This window comes from Prinia subflava, chromosome 8 (assembly GCF_021018805.1).
Source record: "Prinia subflava isolate CZ2003 ecotype Zambia chromosome 8, Cam_Psub_1.2, whole genome shotgun sequence".
NCBI lineage: Eukaryota > Metazoa > Chordata > Aves > Passeriformes > Cisticolidae > Prinia > Prinia subflava.
The window spans coordinates 12,671,230-12,693,776 of record NC_086254.1 but is presented as its reverse complement, the minus strand read 5'-3'; the positions used below and the strand labels follow the sequence as shown (position 1 = coordinate 12,693,776).

The 22,547-nt window shown below is 51.7% G+C and overlaps 1 protein-coding gene across 1 annotated transcript in view; it reads left to right on the top strand.

Annotated features, from left to right (window-relative positions):
- Positions 1-3,133: 3,133 nt before the first annotated feature.
- Positions 3,134-22,547, top strand: part of REXO1 (RNA exonuclease 1 homolog) — a 44,721-nt gene continuing 25,307 nt past the window's right edge. Inside the window, exons 1-2 of the mRNA XM_063403123.1 lie at positions 3,134-3,467; positions 18,292-20,051. Coding sequence (XP_063259193.1) covers positions 3,278-3,467; positions 18,292-20,051 — 1,950 coding nt within the window. The 5' untranslated portion in view covers positions 3,134-3,277. The remainder of the gene's footprint in view (positions 3,468-18,291; positions 20,052-22,547) is intronic.

The following is a 22,547-nucleotide window of genomic DNA, read 5'->3' as shown; positions in this document are numbered from 1 at the left end:
AACCTCAGGACCTTTCCCAGTGCTGTTGACTGGGAGCTGAGTGGGCATCCCAGTTAGCTGGGCTTAGGTGAGGAGGCAAAAGCAAGACCAGAATCAATTTTGGTAAGATTTTTGATGTGAGGTCCTCCAGGTGTGGGCAGAAACAAGAATTCAATTTTTTTATTACTTATTTTATTTAATTTTGCTGGTTTGTGAGTTGAGAAAGCACAGGATGAGAAATATAAGGCATGGAAATACCCTGTGTGTCTGCACTTTTGTTTGTGTGTGTGTCTTTCTTGAATCCTCTTTGTTACAGCTGAAGTTCTATAAAAGAGATTTAACCATACCATACAAATAAAACCACTCTGTTTTTGTGGGGGAAAGGTGAGCTCCCAGGCCTGGTGGGAGAGGGGAACTGGCTGGGGAGGTGTGGGGATCTCAGCACAGCCCTCCCCAAGGACCTGCAAAGAGCCTTGTGCCAGGGCCAGGTTTCTGCTGGAGGGAAGGCAACTTATCTCCTGGGGTTTCCTGCTTTTTAGAAGCTTTAATGCATTGTTCAGGTGTCCCAGGGTCAGCAGCTGCTGGTTCTGCTCAGTGTTGGGTTCCTCTCCTGGCACCCTCCTCTCCTGGGCTGTGCTGGGATGCCGTGGGAGTGATGGGCAGGGAGGAGGCAGCAGCATGTGCCCAGTTTGGAAAACAAAGTGGGTTTTTTTTTTTTTTTTCACTTAAGACTGTTTGTTACAAAACACAACTTTTGCAATCTCTCCCTTGTCCCTCCCTTTGGCCAAGGCCGACTCCTCCTTGTGCACCTTCCTCTGCATCACCCGATTACTCCTGGCATTGTCCTTGAGCTTCACATCTCTCCTTGCACAAGCGCTGAGGCTCTCCTGGATCATCCTGTCTCTCCAGGCTGGGGTGTCCGGTTCCACTCCATGGGATTTCTCTCCGAGGGCTTGGTCCTGCTGGCCCCAGAAGGGCCTCACCTGCTGGAGGTGGAGTCTCCCTGCTCTGAACACCCAAGGCAGGGCAGTGCCAGGTGATTCCCGGGAGCTGTGGGTGCCCCTCACCTGGCTGATCCCCCCAGTTCTGTGCAGGCTCAGCTCAAAGTGCTGTCACTGCATGCCTCAGTTTCCCCACTGGTAAATCCAGGTGTGGTGACTACCTGGGCAAGGGGGAGGCTGGGCCCTCATGGGATGTGGAGCCAGCTCTTGGCCTGGCCTCGGGGCCACTGCCCAAACCCATCCAGAGTCCTGCTGCTCTCCAAGAGGTCCAGGCTGTGCTGAGGCTCAGGGAGCTGCTTTGAGGTGGTCCATGCTGGCGTGGATGGCCTGTGCTGGGGCTGGTGGTCCATGGTGGTCCATGCTGGGACATGCAGAGTGTCTTGGGGTTGAAAAATGTAACCAAAAATGTGTATTCTATTTTCATCTGTTGAAACCTGTTGGGAGATATTGTTCTTCTCTCCTCCTGCACCCATCCTCCTCTGAGGGACATCCCCTGTGAATGGGCCATTGAAGGCCTCTCACATGGCTGACAACATCACCTCATTCCATTGGGAGATGCTCCACCCAGTGGGAGGAGCCAAAGCCTTTCCACGGGCATAAAACCAGGAAACCCAAACACCAATTCAGCCGGTTTTCCACTGAATCCTTGGAGGAAGACCAGACCCATCTCACCAGCACTGGACCTTTTGCTCTAGAGGATCATCTCTACTTCACAGAACAACATCTGTTACTCCAGGAGGATTTATTTGCTTCCAACCCTGACAACAGGGTGTCAGGCTGTATCTCTGACTCTTTCAGGGTTCTCTAGGACTTTTGTTTGTTTGCTTGGTTGTTTTTTGTACTACTGCATTTGTATTTTTAATATTCCTAGTAAACAGCTGTTATTCCTATTCCCATATTTTTGCCTGAAAGCTCCTAATTGCAAAATTGTAATAATTTAGAGGGAGGGGGTTTTTACATTCTCCATTCCAAGGGAAACTCCAGTTTCCCTGACAGAGACCTGTCTTTCCACACCAAGATACTGAGGCAGTGGGGTGTACTGAGACCGGGGCAGTGCTCCGTGCTGGGGAGGTGCTCCATGGTGATCCATGCCAGGGATGATCCCTGTGGCTGGTGGTCCTTGATGGAGGCAGCAGGCTGGGGGCTGGGGCAGTGGTCCAGTGGTCCATGCTGGGAATACTGGAATGTGCTGGGGTCAATGGTCCGTGGTGGTCCATGCTGGGAATACTGGAATGTGCTGGGGCAGTGGTCCATGGTGGTCCATGCTGGGAATGCTGGAATGTGCTGGGGCAGTGGTCCATGGTGGTCCATGCTGGGAATGCTGGAATGTGCTGGGGCAGTGGTCCATGCTGGGATCTGCAGGCTCTGCTGGTGTGGTCCATGGTGCTCCGCCGTGGTCTGTACTGGGGATGCTGGGCTGATGGAACCTGTGACCATCGCTGTGCCCACAGCCGGGGGACTCTGGAGCAGCGGGATGAGGCGGCTCCAGCCCTGGGGCTGTACCCCCAGCCCCTGTGTCTCCCCTCGCTACAGGGATGCGCCAAACCCGGCCGAGCTTGGGTTACAGAATCCTGGAATACCCTGAGCTGTGAGGGACCCGCAGGGATCATCGAGTCCAGCTCCTGGCCCTGCAGACACCCCAACAATCCCACCCTGCGCATCCCTGAGAGCGTCGGTTCTGGATGGCGGCTCCTGCAGCCCCGAGGGAACGGGAACGCGATTTGTTCATCTGGAGCAGAGGAGACTGAGGGGGGCTCCTCGGGGGCTGCAGCTCCTCCTGAGGGGAGGCAGAGGGGCAGGGGCTGAGCTCTGCTCTGGGACAGGAGCCCAGGAAGGGCTGGAGCTGTGTCAGGGCTTGGGATGGAGCTCAGGGAAAGGTTCTTCCCCCCGAGGGTGCTGGGGCACTGCCCAGGCTCCCCAGGGAATGGTCCCAGCCCCAAGGCTGCCACAGCTCCAGGAGCGTTTGGACAACGCTCTCAGGGATGCTCAGGGTGGGATTGTTGGGGTGTCTGTGCAGGAACGGGGCTGGATCGCTGATCCTGCGGGATCCAGCCCAGGACATTCCGGGATCCTGTGACAGCTCCGGGCCTCCCTCAGCACCGCCCCGGCCCGCCCCGCTCTCAGGCGCGCCGCGGGCAGCCCTGTGCGGGCAGCGGCGTCGCGGGGTCCTCGCCGCCGCGCCCGGCGCTCCCAAGATGGCGGCGGGGCCGGTACCGGTCGTGTGAGGTGGGGGCGCGTCCCGGCCGCCCGCGGCTCCTCCACCCGCCCGGCCCCGCTCCCGCCCCGCAGCCGGCGGGATGCTCAGATCCACCGGCTACTTCCGCGGCATCGACTGCCCGTTCCTCAACGCCGGGGGGTCGGGGCCGGGCCGGGGGTGCCGCAGGCCCTATTGCCACTTCCGGCACCCCCCGGTTGCCCCGGCATCGTGCGGACCCTCCGGAGCCTCGAGCGAACCCAGCGTGAGGCTCTCGCTCGGACACGGCGCAGGTACGGCCCGGCCCGGCCCTGCCCTGCCCGGCCGCGGTACCCCCTCACCGGCCCCGGGCTGAGGCTGCTCCCGTCCCTGCCGCCCCCAGCCCGGTCGTGTTCTCGCCCCCCGCCCCGTGTGTTTCCCTCCCGGCGAGGGCAGGCCCGTGCCTGACCTCCTCCTCTCCCGCCTGCCCACCGTTCAGGGCCCGGGTCTGCCTCCGGCTGCCCTGAGCCCCGCAGCGCCGCGGGATCGCCCCCTCAGCCCCTCCCCAGTGCGGGGACCCCCGGGGCTCTGTCGGTGTCGCCCGGTGGAGCCCGCCGGTCCCTCGGCCCTGTGGCTGCGTGCGCCCAGCGCTGCCCGGGCCCCGGGCTGTCCGCTCGCCCTTGGTCCGAGGGAGGGGTTGAAGGAGCTTTGCAGCCCCGCCGGCTGAGGGCGATGGGGCCGCCGGGGTCGCTCGGATCCCGCCGTGCCCGTGGCACTCGGGGTGCTGGCAGCAGCTCCTCGGCGTGTCCGGGACGGCCGCGGCTGCGGGAGGGCAGCGCTGCCCCGGTCCCGTTATTGTCGCTCCAGGCACTCGGCTCGCGTGGCGCTGAGGTGTCAGCGCCGAATTCCAAACCTGCTGACAGCTCCCGCGCCGTTAGATCCCTTCAGAGCCGCCTGAGCGGGCAGGCAGAGCCCGTGCTGGAGCCTCTGGGAGGCTGTGGTCAGACCGTGGGGCACAGAGCACTGCCAGGCCTCCCAAAGGCAGCCTGGCACAAAACCCCAGTGAATCACACAGTCATGCAATATCCTGAGTTGGAAGGGACCCACAAGGATCAATAGTGAGCTATTGTTGTCTGTTCTTCCAGCAACTCTTGTCATTTTATTTATACACATTATTTGCTGTTCTGCTGATTTATTGGGAGAAAAAAAGCCTTCATTCTTCTCCCTAGAAGAACCCTGCTGGCTTTCTTTTTGTCAAAGCTTTGTTACTTCTGTTAGGTATAATGGGATAATAGTGCTGATGTGGACAGTCTCTAATAATCTGAAGCAGAAATTGCCAAAACAAAGCCCAGCTTGTGTTTTTTGTGTGCTTACTTTACTTTGGGTTTCTCTCAAGTTTGGAAGAGGATTAATTGTTGATGTTTCCTGGTTACCAAGCCAGCTTCTTACCACCACTACTAGTTTAGTTTAAAATTAGAGAAGCTTTCTCAGGCTGTCACAGGCAGATAATTGTTGGAAAGACAAAAAATCTTGCCAATTTCAGTGTTCTTTTGAATTTTAAAAGCTCCCTAGAATGCTTTAGGATGGTTCTTTATATGATGTTATAATTGTCCTTCAGTGTGCTGTTCCTGCATGTCTTTAAATATCTGTGGAGTGTCAGTTTTGGAATTGGAATTGCTTATTTTGGCCTGCACCAGGTGCTGCTGTGCTTGATAACAGCTTGAGCTGGGTTTGGAGTTTGAATTGGGAAGGGAAAACCTCTGCATGCCTCTGGAAAGTGTGTGAGGCTCCCAGAGCTGTCTGGAAGTGTTGGTGTCAGCTGAGTGTGAAGGGCAAGAAAAATGCCCCAGTGCTTGCTAGGCTCGGCCTGGGCATGTTAGAGACACAGGAGAAGCAGCCTGAGTTTTAGGGAGTAAGAGTTTACTTACAGTCACGGAATTGTTAAGGTTGGAAAAGCCCTCCAAGTTCATCAAATCCAACCTTCTCCCATTGTGGTCACCAAAACCCCACATCCACCAGAGCCACATCCACACATTGCTTGGACACTTCCAGGGATGGGGATTCCACCACTGCCCTGGGCAGCCCCTTCCAGTCCTTGACGTTTTCTATGAAGGATTTTTTCTTAATATCCAACCTAATCTACAGCATTTAGAGAAGAGTTTTTTGGCAAATAAACCCCACAGTGTGGGCCTGGTTTCCCAAGGGGAAGTTTCTGCTACTTGTGAAAGAAGCAGGATCACGAGGCTGAGCTCCAGGCACAGCTCCCTGCAGCCAGCTCAGAGCCTGTTCCTGCGTCTTTCCCAAAACCTTGGCACCCAGCACATGGCATGGCTGGCACAACAGGGATCTGTGAGTTCTGTCTCAGCTCAGGGTTTGTCTCTGGCCGTTTTTTAATGTTGATTCTGTGTTAGCTCCCACCTGCAGAGCTGTCTCCAGGTCTGGGGCCTTGAACACGAGAAGGACGTGGAGCTGCTGGAGCCAGCCCAGAGGAGAGCACAGAGCTGCTCCAAGGGCTGGAGCCCCTCTGCCCTGGGGACAGGCTGGGAGAGCTGGGGGTGCTCACCTGGGGAAGAGAAGGCTCCAGGGAGAGCTCAGAGCCCCTTGCAGGGCCTGAAGGAGCTCCAGGAGAGCTGGAGAGGGACTGGGGACAAGGGATGGAGGGACAGGACACAGGGAATGGCTTCCACTGCCAGAGGGCAGGGCTGGATGGGAGATTGGGAAGGAATTGTTGGCTGTGAGGGTGGGCAGGCCCTGGCACAGGGTGCCCAGAGCAGCTGTGGCTGTCCCTGGATCCCTGGCAGTGTCCAAGGCCAGGCTGGACAGGGCTTGGAGCAGCCTGGGACAGTGGAAGGTGTCCCTGCCATGGCAGGGGTGACCCTGGATAAGCTTCAAGGTCCCTCCCAGCCCAAACCAGTGTGGGATTCTGTGAATCCAGTTGAGAAACATTAGATGAGCGATGGACCTGCTGCAGTCTCAGGCTTTTAGAACAGATTCCAGCGAGTCACAAAATGTTCCTGATTCCTGTAGGAGCAGGAGACACTTTTGCAGTTATTTTGCCATGCTTGGCTCAGCTTCCTGGGAAGGATTCTGGTTGAAGTGCTCCTGTCATTTCCCTGCCTGCCTGAGGCTCCTGTGGCCTGGAAGGATCTGTAGGATTTACACTAGAGGGTGTTGTAGCTCAGCCAGAACCAGGCAACCATCTTGTGGGAGCAGGTTCTGCATCCCCCCAGGGCTTGCTCCCTGCCAGGGGAACTGCCTGTCTTATTTTGAAGTAGCCTCCTAACCGTGCATGTGGGCAGAGCTGACCTATTTAATCACATCACTAGATAGAGAAGCTTTAAAAGCATAATTTTTTTGCCAGGGCAGGTGGGTTTCTACACCGAGAGCTACAGCACAGATTGGTGTTTTCTGGGATGGTGCCTAGAAAAAAAAGATAACATCTAAAGGAGCACGGGCTATGGCTGGCTTTGGTGACTGAGGATCACCAGAGGATTGGCAGGAACCCCAAAACTCTTGGTGCAATTTTGTATCTTTGAAAGGAGTTTTGAAAACTATGAGTGGAGCTGGCCCTGGCAGGTTGGGGGGAGGAGCATGGACACGTGCCAGATGGAGCAGAGAGGATGTGAAAAGAGGAATTAGTGGGATGCAGCACTGTTCCCCCCCTTTTTTTGCCCACCCTCACTGCTCCAGACTTCCCAAGGTTCAGGTGTTGATAAGATGATCTCTGTTTTTCATACACGGTGCTCGTGTGCTCCCAGGTACTGGGGGACAGAGCAGAGCCCTCCCTGCCCCGTGGAGATCTGCAGGAGTGCTGAGTTTTCCCTGACTGCTGCTGTGTCAGGTGTTCCCTTTCCTTCCTGTCTGGAAGCAGGTCCATAAATACAAACACACTGAGTGAGGGGCATGTTTGAACTGAAGTCTGAAACATGGAATGCTTGGTGTGGGAAATCTTTTCCCAGGTTTTATTGTAGGATTGCCTATGTGGTAATAGAATGTGGCTGCCTTGGAGGTTTGTGAAAATTCTGTGCTGGCTGAGCATTGAGGCTGATGGGGTTTTCTGCCCAGGACTGGGAATCTGGAGATTGCAAATTCTCATCCTGACTTGGCTGAAGTGCTTTTTCCATCTCTGAGACGACTAAAACCCACCTGCTTCAGAGCAGGATGAAAAGATTATTGAACGTGTGTGAAGTGCTTTGAAAGCGTGCGCTGTAAGGAGGAGGGAAGAGCTGCCTTCAGTCCTAAGAGCGTCTTTTCAAGAGCTGTAGAGAGGAAAAATAGGTCTCTCTTTAAAGTCGAGGTCCTGAGTATGGTGAAAGAAATAAAAGAGGCATAATACAGCTCTTCATAAATATCTTAAGGTAGGCAGCCCTGATTTGCTGGTTTGATGCTGTCAGGGGCTGTTTCGGAGGTGGATGTTTTTGAACCCAGAGCACAAAGCTGCTTCCAGGTCTGGAGCTCTGAGCTCTTTTGTCTGCACTGATCACGGAACCCTGGAATGTCCTGAGCTGGAATGGACCTACTGGGATCATCTAGTCTGACCCCTGTCCCTGCACAGACACCCCAACAATCCCACCCTGAGCATCCCTGAGAGCGTTGTCCAAACGCTCCTGGAGCTGTGGCAGCCTTGGGGCTGGGACCATTCCCTGGGGAGCCTGGGCAGTGCCCCAGCACCCTCGGGGGGAAGAACCTTTCCCTGAGCTCCAGCCCAAGCCCTGACACAGCTCCAGCCCTTCCTGGGCTCCTATGTTCTTGTGGGATGGGAAGAGCCAGCCAGGCTTTCAGCAGCCTGCCTGAAGAGTTTCTTCTGTAGTGGAGTGCACTGAGCTGCTCAGCAGTTTTCTGATGTGGTCCAAAGCTTGTGGAGCAGTTTTCTTGCTGTGTGGGTTTTCTATCTGGGTGTACAAAGCTTTGCAGATTAGACCTGGATCAAATTGACACACAGTGAGCTGCTGCAACACTGTTGGGCTCAGGTCAAGTGTGGAGAAATCCTTGGGTTTACCTCCCCATCTCGAACCCTGGATCCTGTCACTGGTGCAGGGGGGCATTTCACTATCACCACGAGCCTAGCCAGATAAGGACACACTTGGAGACAGAGGTCTGGGTTCATCAGAGCAATCAGGGCAGGAGAGCTGCCCCTTGTTTATTTTCCTATTTATATACCTCTAGCAAGGTGACCATGGATTGGAGAGTGGGCATCCCCACCTCTTACCCACATTGGTCAAGGAGGCTGTCATTCAACCTCCCTTCTCTTGGAGAAGGAATTCATAACAATGACAATATTTACAAAACACGATCTTCTGTTTACCTTAAGGAGCATGAGAAGCTGCACACTTCTACTTTAGTATGAACTCTCAGCAAACTAGGAAATCTCAGGGCAACATTTCGCCTCTCCCTTTTCCCTAAAAGCAGCTACATAGGATGGCTGTGACCAGCATGATCCCCTTGAGGGTGCTGGGGCACTGCCCAGGCTCCCCAGGGAATGGTCCCAGCCCCAAGGCTGCCAGAGCTCCAGGAGCGTTTGGACAACGCTCTCAGGGATGCTCAGGGTGGGATTGTTGGGGTGTGTGTGCAGGAACAGGGCTGGACTCAGTGATCTCTGTGGTTCCCTTCCAACTGAGGACACTCTGTGGTTCTGTGACACTTGGTAAAACCTAAAGAGGCTCTTTGAAAATTAAACCCCAGCTTTAATTACCCCATGTGTCAACGCAGGGTCAGGGCCAGTCCAGTTCCTCACACAGCACTTTGCTGAGGGGCTGTGCCTGTTTGGTGGGAGCAGCCGTGGCACAGGCTGGGATTTAGAGCCTTGGCGTGACTCACATTGCAGGCCATGTTCACACTGTGTGTGGAATGGATGGGAAAAAGATCTTTCCCAATGCATTTTCCTTCCTGGAACTGATGCTGTGCAAGATCATCTGAGCAAAGAGCTGTTATTACTGTATTTGCTACAGCAGAAGTGGAAACCCATGAAGTGTTTTCAGTATCATTTCACTGACAGAGCAAAGCAGGTGCTCAGTGTTGGGTGCTCCAGTCTATGAACTGGGAGGGGGCATCAATTCTGCTTTTTCCCCCCACGTTTGTGTATAGGAGAATAATTACTAAAGTGCCACCAGTGGATTTTATTTTTAGCCAAGTTTTGAAATGAAGAGTGAAGAATCAATTGGTGCTGAGGTCAGTAGTTCGGGATTTGTGGTGATTTCCCTGCCCTGTCAGTTGGGGCAGTTTTCTGTGGGTGGGCAGGTGCAGGTGCCCTTTGTGCCAGGCTCACAGGACACTTCCCATTTTTGTTGTTTCTGTGGCTATGGGCAGATTCCGCCCCGAATCCGAGTCTCCCCACGTGGGGCAGTTCCAGATGTGTGAACAGCAGGAGGTGGGAGCAGATCTCCATCAAGCCAGCAGGATTTTGGGTTTGGCACAGCTGGAGTTGTGCCAGTGCTGGTGAGTCCCCGGCTCCTCTCGCCGCCCAGGAGCCCTTTGTCTGCTCTCCCGGGACGTCCCTCTCTGCTGTGGCATATCTTCCCTGACATCTGAACACTTCCTGTAATATATGTTTTTAATCTCCAGCCCAGCCCCGCCGCGCTGGTGCGAAGCACGATCGCTAATCCAGGGCTTCCCGGAGCGCGTTCCGTGCGCGGGGCGAGGCGGAGGCGCCGCGTGGCTCACGTGGGCTCGGGCAGGCACCGACAGGAGCTCACCGGCAGGCAGGGCCGTGTCCCAGCCCTGCCACCTCCTCCCGGGCTGGCTCTGCCGAGCTGGGGGGGTTTGGGTCGGGCTGAGGAACAGCGCGGCCGGGGATGGATGCTCGGGGAGCCACCGCGCACTCCGAGGTGTGGAGCTCAGCCAAAAGCAGCTGCAGGTGGGGAGTGGGGAGAGGAGGAGGGGGAAGTCAGAAACTGCCCCAGGGTGAGGGCAGCAGCGCTAGGGGAGAGGATCGGACTGGGGAAGCCCTTGCAGACGCTCTGAAGCAGACGGAGCTGGGGGCAGAGCAGGGGGAAGGCGGGACTCGGGCAGGTCCTGCCCCGGTTCCCACAAAGTGCTGTGTCAGCACTGGGGCATCGCGTGCTGCCTCCAGCCCCTGCCGGGGCGTCTCTGCAGCACCGGGCGGCTCCGGCATGAACAAATATCTGCAGTGTTTGTTGACCCCCGGCAGCTCAGGTAACTCTTCTTGAAGTTTTTGGCTTCCTGCGGGATGAGGTCGAGGTTTGGGGGGTGCGGCTGGGCAGGAGCAGCTGGAGAGAAGCGACTTCTCCGGGGAGGCTTTCACGTGGTCACCATTCATTGAACGGGAGACCTGAGTCCTGGGGCACCTGCCTCTGGAATATGTGGGCTGTGCAAAAAGCTCAGGTTGGCTTTGGAGGGTTTGGTTTACAATGGTTTTAATTTCCCTGTGGATTTTGGGGTTTTATTGAAGAGAAGATTGTGCTGGGGGTATTGGGTTCTGTGGTTAAAAGTGCCAGTGGAGCTGCAGGTGTCTGAGACCTGAAGGAGTCCAGAGTTTTAATTCCAGCTTTTGCATTGTTTTAAGCCAGACAGGTTTTAAAAACAGCTTAAGTTTTACTTTTAGCCTTTCATATGTCACAGCAGACATGTTTTAATGTAATACAGCTTGAAAGGTGCTTTTCTTTAGCTTTTAACTTTGTTTTCCAAGTGTCCAGTTGTGACTAAATTGAAATAGTTGGGTTTTGGTTGGTTTCTTTTTTTCCCTTTTTCTTGTCTTAAGCAGGAATTTTTTTACCCACGCTAGTTAAATAGTAAGACAGGTGTTGAGAAGATAACTTATCTGGAGCATGCCAGAGAAAGGCTGGAAAATTAAAGGACTGGTGGGTGTTGCTGCTTGTGCCTGTGCTGGTTGGAGTAAATTTTCAAGGTGAAACTGAATAGAGAGAAGTCAGTAGAATACTTGAAATATTTAAATACTTCTTTTTCTTCTTTGAAAAGAAGACTTGCTCTGATAATTGCATTTTTGAGTAGATCTTTAGTTTTATCCAGCACTTTACACAGGAGATGTAGAAATTGTTTCTGGGTTTTTTCTTAGAGAAAAACACAAGTCTGTGTTAAGTTTGTTTTGGTGTTTTTTTGTTTTTTGTTTTTCCCAAACAGAATTTCAACTTTTCTTGTATTTTGAGGAGTAACTTTATAGCTAAAATAAGAGGGGGAATGAAAAGATCTCCAAAGAACATTGAATATCCAGGTTTTCAAACGGTGAGATTCCTTCCAGCCTGTGCATGACAGGCTGTGGGGTCAGGGTGTCTTTTGGGTGCCAGTCTTTATCCTCTGCCTGTCCTGGCCAATCCAACCAGTTGGAATTCTCTCATTCTTTCCTAAGTTATGGGAGAAATGTGCCAGTGGTGTGATTTCCTCTTAGGAAGATGTATCGCAGGCCTTGATACTCTTTGCTGTTTTAGAGCAGAGTGGGTGGGACTGTCAGTGATTCTGGGCACAGAGGGATGGGAACGATGGCTTTGGATGGGCCAGGTCATTGTACCCTGGCTTTGGCATCCCTGGATTTCAACGATGCTGCTGTGTGAGGCAGTGACAGCCCCAGGTGTCCTTGGGGACTCCCTGTAAGGCCACCAAGAGGGTGAAGCTGCCACGTTCAGTGGCTTGAGGACATTTCAGATTCTTGTTTTGCTGCACCAGAGACAAAACTGCCCAAAGTTGCATTGTCTTGAATAAATTGAGGAGGTGGGTGCTGCATCCCAGGTTGTTTCTGTCTGAGCTGCTTTGTGGGATGAGTTTCCTATTGCATTCCCCTGGGGAATGGTTCCTCCCCCTCAGAGACCCCTGGAGCCTGTAACCACGTATTTTAACCCTTCCTCCCCTTTCTGACCCTATTGGCTGTGTCCCAATTACCCCTCCCTGGCACAAGCCTAGATAAGACCCTCTTCTTCCACACTTCCTCACTTCTTCCTCTTTCCCCTCTGGTAACCACCTGGAATAAACGTCTTGACCCACAGCTAGGGGTCAGAGCCTCTTTTGGATCCTTTGTCCTGTCCATGAAATATTCCTCCAAAGCCCTCTTAAGGTCTGAGCTAGCACTGGAACTTTGGAGGGGCTACAGGGGGATTTATTTCAGTTTTCTACTGAGTGAGTTGTTCCCTGATAACGCTTGCAGCTCGGGAAGGACACTCTGGAGCTGCTCCTGCTGGAATGAACCCACTTGGGCAAGTCCCTGTCTCAGGAGATCAGGATTTTGGACAAGGGATGGAGGGACAGGACACAGGGAATGGCTCCCACTGCCAGAGGGCAGGGCTGGATGGGAGATTGGGAAGGAATTCCTGGCTGTGAGGGTGGGCAGGCCCTGGCACAGGGTGCCCAGAGCAGCTGTGGCTGCCCCTGGATCCCTGGCAGTGTCCAAGGCCAGGCTGGGGGAGGCTTGGAGCAGCCTGGGACAGTGGGAGGTGTCCAGGAGCAAGATGGGCTTTGAGGTCCCTTTCAACTCAGACTATTCCATGATTTCTCCCGTGGGCACTGCCTGCCCTCAGTCTGGGATGGCTGAGCTGAAGAAACAGTTCAGAGGACAGTACAGAGGTGGTGTCTGGCTGCTCTTGTCCCTCAGTGTGACCCCCTCCCTGTGCTGTGTCACCCCTGGGCTTCAGCCCATGGGGACAGGGGGCAACAACACCTGGAGAAACCAGCGCTGCCCCAGCTGGGTCCCAGCAGGGCTAAAAATACCTCGGAGTGAGAGATGACTGTTCAGACTTTTTTCAGCCTTGCTAATATCAGACTTTCTTTTCTCATATTTGCATCCATTTTTTTTCCAGTAAAGAAATTACTGTAAGGTTCATGATGTACTTTGATGCTGTGGCATTAAATACTTCCCCTGGAGGAACAAATCCAAGGAGTGGGGTGCACAGGGGTTCTTCTGCCTCTAATACCTCCCAAACCTTGCTTCCTGGTGTTCCTTGACCAGCAAAAGGTTATCTCTGCTTTTAACACTTAATTTGATAATTAGACTTACTTTTCAAAAACACAGAAATGGAGCAAAAGAAATCCTTGGACTAGGGTTGAATTTAAAGTTGAAGAAACATTTCTCTTAGCTCCCCTTCTGTGCCCTCTTAACCCATTTCCTCTGGATGATTATTTGAAATGTACTATTTTAAATCTCAGTGTTAATTATTTCCAAGTGGTTGCATATTATCGTTAAATTAATTGTTGGAAATTTGCTTTGGGTCCCAGCAAATGAGCTCTGTGCCAAAACCTGCCATTTCTTGTGTGCTCTTTAGTTCTGAAGAGTAGCAGAACTCAGGCTGCTGGTGAAACCTCTCTGAAACATTTTGTTCTTGAGGCACCACTGTCCTTTCTGTGAAGTGTTAAATGAAAATGATTTTTCAGTGGGGATAATTTTTGTGCAATCGCAGAGGTTGTCCCTTTGCTGAGTGCTGGCACTGTAAACACAGCGAGCTCTTAAGCCAACAAAGCTGTTCCGATGACGTGAAATAAAAATGCCTTTATTTTGTCCTTTTCCAAAGAGCTTCCAAACAGCTTTCACCTTCCCCACCTCCCCATGAATGCATCTTTTGTTGCCAGCTGCAGGTGCCCCGGGGGAATGGGTGACTTCAGCAGCAGCAGGGCTGGAAAGTCAGAAAGAGCTGTAAGATCCTTGTGTCCAACAGTCAGCCCAGCCACCGTGGTCACCGCTAAACCACGTCCCGGGTGCCACATGCACGGGGCTTTTGAACACCTGCAGGGACAGTGACTCCATCACTGCCCTGGCAGCCTGTGCCAGTGCCTGCCAACCCTTTCTATGAAGGAATGTTCCCAATATCCAATCTAAACCTCCCCTGGCACAGCCTGAGGCTGTTCTCTCTCCTGTCCCTGTTCCCTGGAGCAGAGCCCGGCCCCCCTGGCTGTCCCCTCCTGTCAGGAGCTGTGCAGAGCCACAAGGTCCCCCTGAGCCTCCTTTTCTCCAGGCTGAGCATCCCCAGCTCCCTCAGCCCCTTCCCCAGCTCTGTTCCCTGCTCTGGACACGCTCCAGCCCCTCAGTGTCTTTCTTGTGGGTTCACTATAAGAAGTGTTCAATGCATTTTGACCCATGCTGGTCCCTCTGCAGCTTGGCCAGCAAAGCCTTTTGTTTTGAATTCCTAATTGCTGTAAATTTGAAAGTTTCTAAGTTTTGCAGCCTTTTTGTCTGGCAGCAGCAGCAGCTGGGTAGCTCTGTTGGATCTGGAAGAAGCAGTTGTCACCCAGTTGTCCAGTGCAGCTTGGCTGCTGCATCCCTGGAAGTATCCAAGCTTGGACAGAGCTTGGAGCAGCCTGGGACAGTGGAAGGTGTCCCTGCCCATGGCAGGGGTGGCACTGGATGAGCTTTAAGGTCCCTTCCAACCCAAACCATCCTGGGATTCTGTTCCCCACATGCATTCAAAAGCTGGACTCCTTTTCCAAAACCTGCAGGTTTGCATTGACCAGCACCTGTCACACATTTGGGCTTTTCTGTATTTAAAGCATCTCAGGTATGTGCTGTGGTAGGCTGGGGAAAAAAAAAAGAAAAAAAAAGAAAGATTTTTCTGTGGAATGATTCACTGTAAAATGAGTTTTACCTTCACACAAGTGACCTTGTCCTCCCACTCTTCTTTAATGTCAGCTTTGTTTACTGCCCTTGCCTGTTGCCCAAACTAGAAGGACCAGTGAGGAGTCTAGCTCAGGGAAGCTTTGTAATAATCCAGCTCCACCTTGGAACTCAGGCCTCGTGTCCCTCAACCAACATGACAGTAACCAGGAACAAAACCCATCAGCCTGGTTTTTTTAGGTAGAATCTTGTTTTGTGCTTCCATATTTTCTGTGCTGCAATAGCTGATTTAAGCACAGCTCAGTTGGGTGTGTTCTAAAGCAGTTCTGGGTTAAATAAATGTTCACTGAGGTTCTATGTAAAATATTAATAACTTGTTTTCTATAATATTGATGGTAACCTCACCTTTTGTTTCTCAGGAGGATTATTTCATATGTCTGAGGTACATTAATTTATTAAAATAGTTTGTACTTTAAAAAGTGTTTAGTTCACAATCCTGCAAGGAGTTGACATCTCAAGTCTCATTATCTCAGGATTCCCGAGGGTCAGAGCAGACTCTGCTTTCCATCCCTCCAAAAAGAGTTATTTCACTACCTCCAAAAAGAGTTATTTCACTACCTCCAAAAAGAGTTATTTCACTATGAGTGCCTCTCAGTCCTTTTGCTCCCTCAGGAGCTGCAGCCATCTGCTGCATTAGAACAGCAGCTCATCCTGCACACCCTGAGTGTCCAGGTGAGTGAAAGGAAGAGGAATAAAGGAAAACGTGAAGCAGACTCCTTTGAGTGTCAGATCCCAGTGGCAGGAAGATCCTTTCCTTTCCTGGTTCCTGGGAGTGTAATTTGGCAGCTGAAAAGCTGATTTCAAATAGCAGGTTGAACATCTCTGGTTTGGAGACTTGTGTGTTTATGCCTTATCATAGATATATATATATACACATATATAAATATATATATATTTGTGTTTTTATATAAATACAACCTCCTTCTGCTGTGTTTCTGCTGCATTATGTGCAGATGCCTCCTGGCCAGAGGGGACAGTGCTGATGGGCATCGTGGAGCCGCTGACACAAGTCTGTCCTGGCCAGGCAGCCTTTGATCAGCAGTGCTGGGGAGTCCAGCAGGCCTCCCCCACCCTTCCACGAGAGCTCTTTCCTGCCCTGTCTCAGAGCCTGTGGTGTGTCCTGAGCTTACAGTGTGTGTTTTCATCTGGCAGTTCCAGCCACAGAAAATGTGCCAGGAGTTCTGTGCTAGAGATTAACAGCAGACACCACGTCTGTGCTGGGGTTGCACTCTGCTTTCCCTGATCCCTGATGTATTTAAAATAGTTCGGTTTTCTGCATGGACAAGATGGCTTTTGTTTGGTTAGGGTTGTTGCTTTTTTTTTTGGCAAGTCTCTAGATCCAGATTCTGTGTTCTCTGTTTGCAGGCCATCTGATATTTAGCCCTGCATGAATTATCAGGCTTTCATCTGTTCTCTTAAAATATTTGTGCTGAATTTTAGGTCTCAGCCCTGATTTAGAGGGTAGTAGCTGACTCCTCTAGGCTTTGGTGCACTGGTCCTCTGTGCCAGTGTGGAGCTGATGTTTCATCCCGTGGTCAGAGATGAGCTGGTGGGCATGGAGAGCTGTCTGCTCCTTATCACTTCTTAGGCTGATATTATCCCTAACAATTCTGATAATCTGTACATATCCTTGCCTTGATTCTGCTGCTGTTTGCATATGGGTTTGTTCATGTTTTTCCCTTGTTACCTGCTTTTCTTTGAGCTTTCTAACCAGGAATTGGTCTGTCCAGTGCCCGCTGCCCTGGTTTGTCACCTGCTCCCTCCCTCTGTCCCTGGCTGTGCTGGGTGTCCAAGGGAGGAGCACACCCTGGGTTTGGAAATGCTCTTTGTGTCATTATTACAGCTCTGCAATAGCTGGAGGGGAGCTGCTTATAGAAATAGCACCTTGTTCATCCTCCCCACGTTTCTGGCTCTGAACAGGGCTCAGACAGGCCTGTGGAAGGTGGTGACACCACACTGCTGTTGCCCAGAGTCCCTGTTCAATCAGGAGCTAATTGGTTTGGGAAAAAACTTTGCAAACCCAAAGGGATAAAAAGTATTTTCTGAAACTGCTGCCTTTATTTTAACCCAGCCTCTTTCATTCTGCTTCCTTGGGGGCCAGCTCTGCCAACTGCTAGACAGATCCTTTTCCTGTTGCCAAAGGAAGCTGTGCATTCATGCATCCTCTCTAAAAAACCCCAAACCTACCCCTGCCTGCCCTCCAAAAACCCCAAACCCCTCAGTCTTACGAGAATGGTAGAAATGGCTATTTTAATACTGTCAGTTTCTGACTGTTATAAGAAATTCTTTCATCCCTCTTTGACCTGAAAGGTTTTTTATTTTCTGTTTTCCATCTCTGTGCTTATTGTTTGGTTCTTGTGCGTATCCCTGTTGGAGAGCCAGTTTTAGTACTGTCCTTGTAGCAGAGAACAAAAAGCTCCTCTGGAATATCAACATCCAGAGACACTGTGATAAAACAAGGGCTGAAAACAGTTCAGAGTCGAAAAGCAGCTGTTAATGTTCCTGTAGCTTGTCAGTTTGCTAAGTGCAGCCCTTGTTGGAGTCCTGGAATGGTTTGGCTTGGGAAAGACTTTAAAAATCGTCCAGTCTCACCCCCCACCATGGCCAGGGACACCTTCCTCCATCCCAGGCTGCTCCAAGCCCTGTCCAGCCTGGCCTTGGGCACTGCCAGGGATCCAGGGGCAGCCACAGCTGCTCTGGGCACCCTGTGCCAGGGCCTGCCCACCCTCACACCCAACAATTCCTGCCCAATCTCCCATCCAGCCCTGCCCTCTGGCAGCGGAAGCCATTCCCTGTGTCCTGTCCCTCCATCCCTTGTCCCCAGTCCCTCTCCAGCTCTCCTGGAGCCCCTTCAGGCCCTGCAAGGGGCTCTGAGCTCTCCCTGGAGCCTTCTCTTCTCCACACTGGACATGGAACAGAGGTCTTGGAGGGACTTTTCTGGAAAGGGGAATGTGGAAAAGGGAAATGTGTTGGGTGTTCAGTGTTTTTGTCTTGGTGGTTGCTCTGAGTTGTTGTGTTGCCTGTTGTAGTTTTTCCTTTCTGCCAGCAGCAGCTCTCAGTTTGTCAGTCCAGATCAGATTGGTTTTCCTGCAGCTGCCATGAGAAACCCTGAGCCTTGAGGAATATTGGAGGCTTTTGGTGACTTTAGGTGTTGCCATTGGGAAGTAAGAACCTAATCCACAGTTTCTCACTGGAATCCTCTTTCCTCCGTGGTGGCTTCATTGAATCAAGCAGATAGTTCTGTGCATAGTCAGCTCCCCTTGGGCCTAATACAGGGATTATTCTTGGGTGCCCTGAAGAATATTTAATTTATAGAGTTTTTTCATGAGTATTAAAAGCACTTTATTAACAGATTTTTAATCCTGGAAGTAGTTTGTACAATCTGGTTTAGTCTAGGCCAGAGAACATCACTGGTGGCTTCTGGTATCCAACATTTATTTAATCTGTGGTGCAAGAGTGTGGCTTTTGGTTGTGTCATTCAGTGTTGGGGTTTGATCACAGCAGACCTTAACAAGACCTCTTTTAAATTTTATTTGAATTGCTGGCAGTAAATGATTTTTTTCTCTTTCCAGAGCGAGGCTATGATCCCTACAACCCCGAGCTTCCCAGGCCCTCGCTGGAGGCTGAGGATGGCACTCTGGCTGACATTACAGATGTCACACCCGGAATTCTGGAGCTGGAGCTGGTCAACAAGGCCATTGAGGCAGTGAAGAACGAAGTGGAGAGGGAGCAGAAGAAGTACGAGGAGCTACTGGAAACCACAAAGGAGTTTGGTGCTTCAGAGGGCTCCTCCCTCATTTCAAACACACCCGTGTCAGCTGCTGGGCCTCAGAACGATTCCTTTGCCTCCTTGGAGTATAACCCAGGGAGCTACAACTTCAATAATAACTCAGACTACAACCCCACTCCTCTGGCTGCTGCTGGCCGGTCCAGTAAATACACTTTGGATTCCTCGCGCTCCAAAGGGAGCTCACTGGAATATGTCCCCAAGGCTGTAGTGCAGAATAAAAAATACAGCAGCACTGTCACTAACAATAAATACGTGATTGATGACTCCAAGCCTTCCACGGACTTGGAATACGACCCCCTTTCCAATTACTCTGCCAGGCTGTTGGGCAAAGCCACAGCCAAGGGCTCCAAAAGGGAAAGAGCCTCTGATTATGAGGACTCCTACTCTCCATCACGGAAGAAGCTCTGTGACGATCCCGATGATGACGAGGTGTTGGCCAGGTTCTCCTCCTCTGAAGATGAGGCTGAGGTGGAATATAAAACAGCTTCTGGTAGTTCACCCTCAAAAGCTGGTTCTGAGAGCGAGTCAAACAATGAATTCTCCAGCAAAGAGCAGAGCACGAAAGTGGATGGCTCTGCTTCCCAGGAGAGCAAAGAAGCAGCACTGCACAGGGAGGACCTTCCAAATTCACAGAAAAACCTTGCCAAGAACTCATCAGACAAGAATTCAAAAGCTGTGAAGTTGTGTTCTGGTAAGAACAACAAGGAAATTGAAAATAAAAACAAAGACTCCAAAGACAAAACAAAAAGGAAGAAAACAGATGTTAGTAAAACACCAGGCCTCAGTGAGGCTGGGAAGAAGGAGAAAAATAAAAATGCAGACAAAGACAAAGTGCTCAAGAAGGAAGAAAAATTAAAAACCAAGAATGAAGAGAAAAATGGCAAAGACAAAAGCATCAAAGTGAAAACAGATGGGAACTTAAAGAAACCTGAAAAACAGAAGTCAGAAAAAGCAGATGGGTGTAAGAAGGAAAAATCCAAGTCCACCACCAGCAGTTCAGGGAAAAGCAAGAGCGAGGGTGTCACCAAGGGCTCAGAGAAAGTGGGGAGCAGCAAGAAGGAGTCGCAAAGCAAAACAGCTGACGTGAAAAATGGCAAGGAAAGCTCTGGTCGTAAAAACAAGGAGAAAGGGACCAAGACGTCCCTGGAGCGAAAGAAGGACAAGGTCAGTTCTGCAGGACAAGCAGACCCGAAGAAGGGTCGGAAGCAGCGGAGTTTGAGTCACGTCGACCTGTTTGGAGATGAGAGTGGAGATGAGGATGACAAAGGCCGGTCTCTGTCCTCCTCCTTACTTGGTGTGAACTCGGACTCGGATGGGGCTGACTCTGACTCAGCCTCTGAGAGTGACAAGGACAGGACAAAGAAAGCGAAGCGCTCAAAGTTGTCCAAGTCATCATCATCTTCCTCAACATCTGATGACATTGATTATTCCATCCTTGAGAAAGATGTGGACTTCGAGTCAGATCCCATGGAGGAGTGTCTCAGGATCTTTAATGAATCTAAAGATGTGAAAACTGAGGACAAGGGAAGGCTGGGGAAACAGGTAATGCTGGGTTGGGGTTGTTGGTTCCCTCTCCTCCAAAGGTGGAAGGATTCTGGTTTGGTTTAGTGGTGTTGCTTATCTCAAGTAGCTGAAGAGGGGGACTCCATGTGTTGGAAGAATCTCTTCCTTGTTGTGACTGAGTGCTTGGAAGTGTTTGCACCTGAATTTACCTGCTGGATTGAAAGCTGCTGTGAAATGTGAGAGTTCAGTTCCCTTTGGTGTGGAAGGCTTTCAGAGTTATCAATTACTTCTGTCTCCATCCGACCTGAGAACCTTGGGGGTGTGGACGGCTGGAGAAGAGGCTGCAGGGAGTGAATTTTGAGGGTTTCAAAGCCAATCTAAGATTGCCAGTCTGGACAATGCTTTCTTTTTGCAGCAGAGTTTAAGGAGCATTGGGGCAGGTAGAACCTGGACAGGGTGTTGATGCAAGTAACTCCAGTATTTGTCAGAAACTTTGGAGACTCCCCAAATTTGTCTTTCCTATTCTAAATGCGTACTATGGGTAGTTCCTCAGGATCTCTGGATACCTTGTGGGTGGTGCAAGCAAGAAATGAAGGGTAAAATTTCTTCCAGTGTTACCTGGGGCTTCAGATGAAGGAGGTAAAAAGACAGTGTTTACATAAAAAGAAAATAGTTGAAGGGCACATAATCTGTAGCAGGAATTACTGATCACTGAATTCAGGAAGTGCTGAGCCAGGGGCTGCCACTCACAGCAAACAGTTAATTGTGGCCTGGAGTGCCAAAGCTCAGCTTTCAGCAGCCACATGTGGCTCCTGTGCATCCCTGCACTGAAGTTTGGTTTCCTGCTCTTGGAAAGGAGGCTCACTGCAGCACAGAGATCCTTCTCTGGGAGATGGGTGTCTGTGGATAGGCACCTGGTGGGTGGGATTGGTCATGGGGCTTTTTTTTTTTTTTGTTTATGGAATAATTTCCTAGATGGACCCATTGTGGTTTGACGCTGGCCAAACACCAGGCACCCACAAAAGTTACTCACTCGCCCTCCCCTGCTGCAGCTGTGCAGAGGAGAGAAAAAATTCAAACAGAGTTAATGAGTTGGGATAAGGACCAGGAGAGAACACTCCAAGGGCAAGACAGGCCCAAATTAGAAGTACAAAGTGAGTTTATTACTAACAAAATCAGAGGAGGAGGATGAGAAGTAAAATAAGCCCTTAAAACACCTTTTTCCCCCCAGCCCCTCCCTCCTTCCCACTGACAGCACAGGGAGACAGGGCAGGGTGGTTTTGGTCAGGTCCTCACTGAATTTTTCTCCCGCTGCTCTGGGAGAGGAGTCCTTCCCTGTGAGACCGTGGGGTCCCTCCCACGGGAGACAGTTCTCTGTGAGCTTCTCTGGCATGGGTCCACTCTCACGAGCAGCAGCCCTGCCTCACCTGCTGCAATGTGAATTCCCCTCCACGGGCTGACAGTTCTTCCAAAACTCCTGCAACGTGAGTCCCTTCCACAGCAGACAGTCCTCCCAAAACTGCTGCAGCATGGGTCACTTGTCCACGGGGTGCAGTCCTCCAAGGACAGGCTGCTCCAGCCTGGAAGCAGAGTCCCTCTCTCCACTGGGTCCCCTGCTGGATCACAGCCTCCTCCTGGCATCCACCCACTCCAACATGGGCACCTCTGCCAGGGGCTGTGGGTGGATCTCTGCATCCCCCATGGATCCCCATGGGCTGTGCATGGATCTCTGCCTCCCCTGTGGATCCCCATGGGCAGTGGGTGGATCTCTGCATCCCCCATGGATCCCCATGGGCTGTGGGTGGATCTCTGCCTCCCCTGTGGATCCCCATGGGCAGTGGGTGGATCTCTGCATCCCCCATGGATCCCCATGGGCAGTGGGTGGATCTCTGCATTCCCCATGGATCCCCAGGAGCTGTGCATGGATCTCTGCCTCCCCTGTGGATCCCCATGAGCTGTGGGTGGATCTCTGCATCCCTGTGGATCCCCATGGGCTGTGGGTGGATCTCTGCATCCCCCATGGATCCCCATAGGCTGCAGGGTCACAGATGCTTCACCATGGCCTGCAGAGGAACCTCAGCACTGGTGCCTGGAGCACCTCCTGCCCCTCCTTCTCCCCTGCCCTTGGTGTCTCCATGTTGTTTCCCTCATATGTTCTCACCTTCTTCTCTTCTCCAGCTGGAATTAAAACTGCACACTCTGCTTTATTTTGATTTTTTTCTTAAGTCTGTTATCACAAAGGCATTACCATCTCCTCTGTTTGGCCCAGCCTTGACCAGCAGCACGTCCATCTTCAGGGCCATCAGGGATTGGCTGTGCTGGACATGGTGGAAGCTTCCAGCAGCTTCTCACAGAAGACACCTCTGTGCTTCCCCCCACCCCCTGCTACCAAACACCAAGCTGTGGTGTTGTTTGGTCTCAGTAATGTGTCAGGGCTTGGGCTGGAGCTCAGGGAAAGGTTCTTCCCCCCGAGGGTGCTGGGGCACTGCCCAGGCTCCCCAGGGAATGGTCCCAGCCCCAAGGCTGCCACAGCTC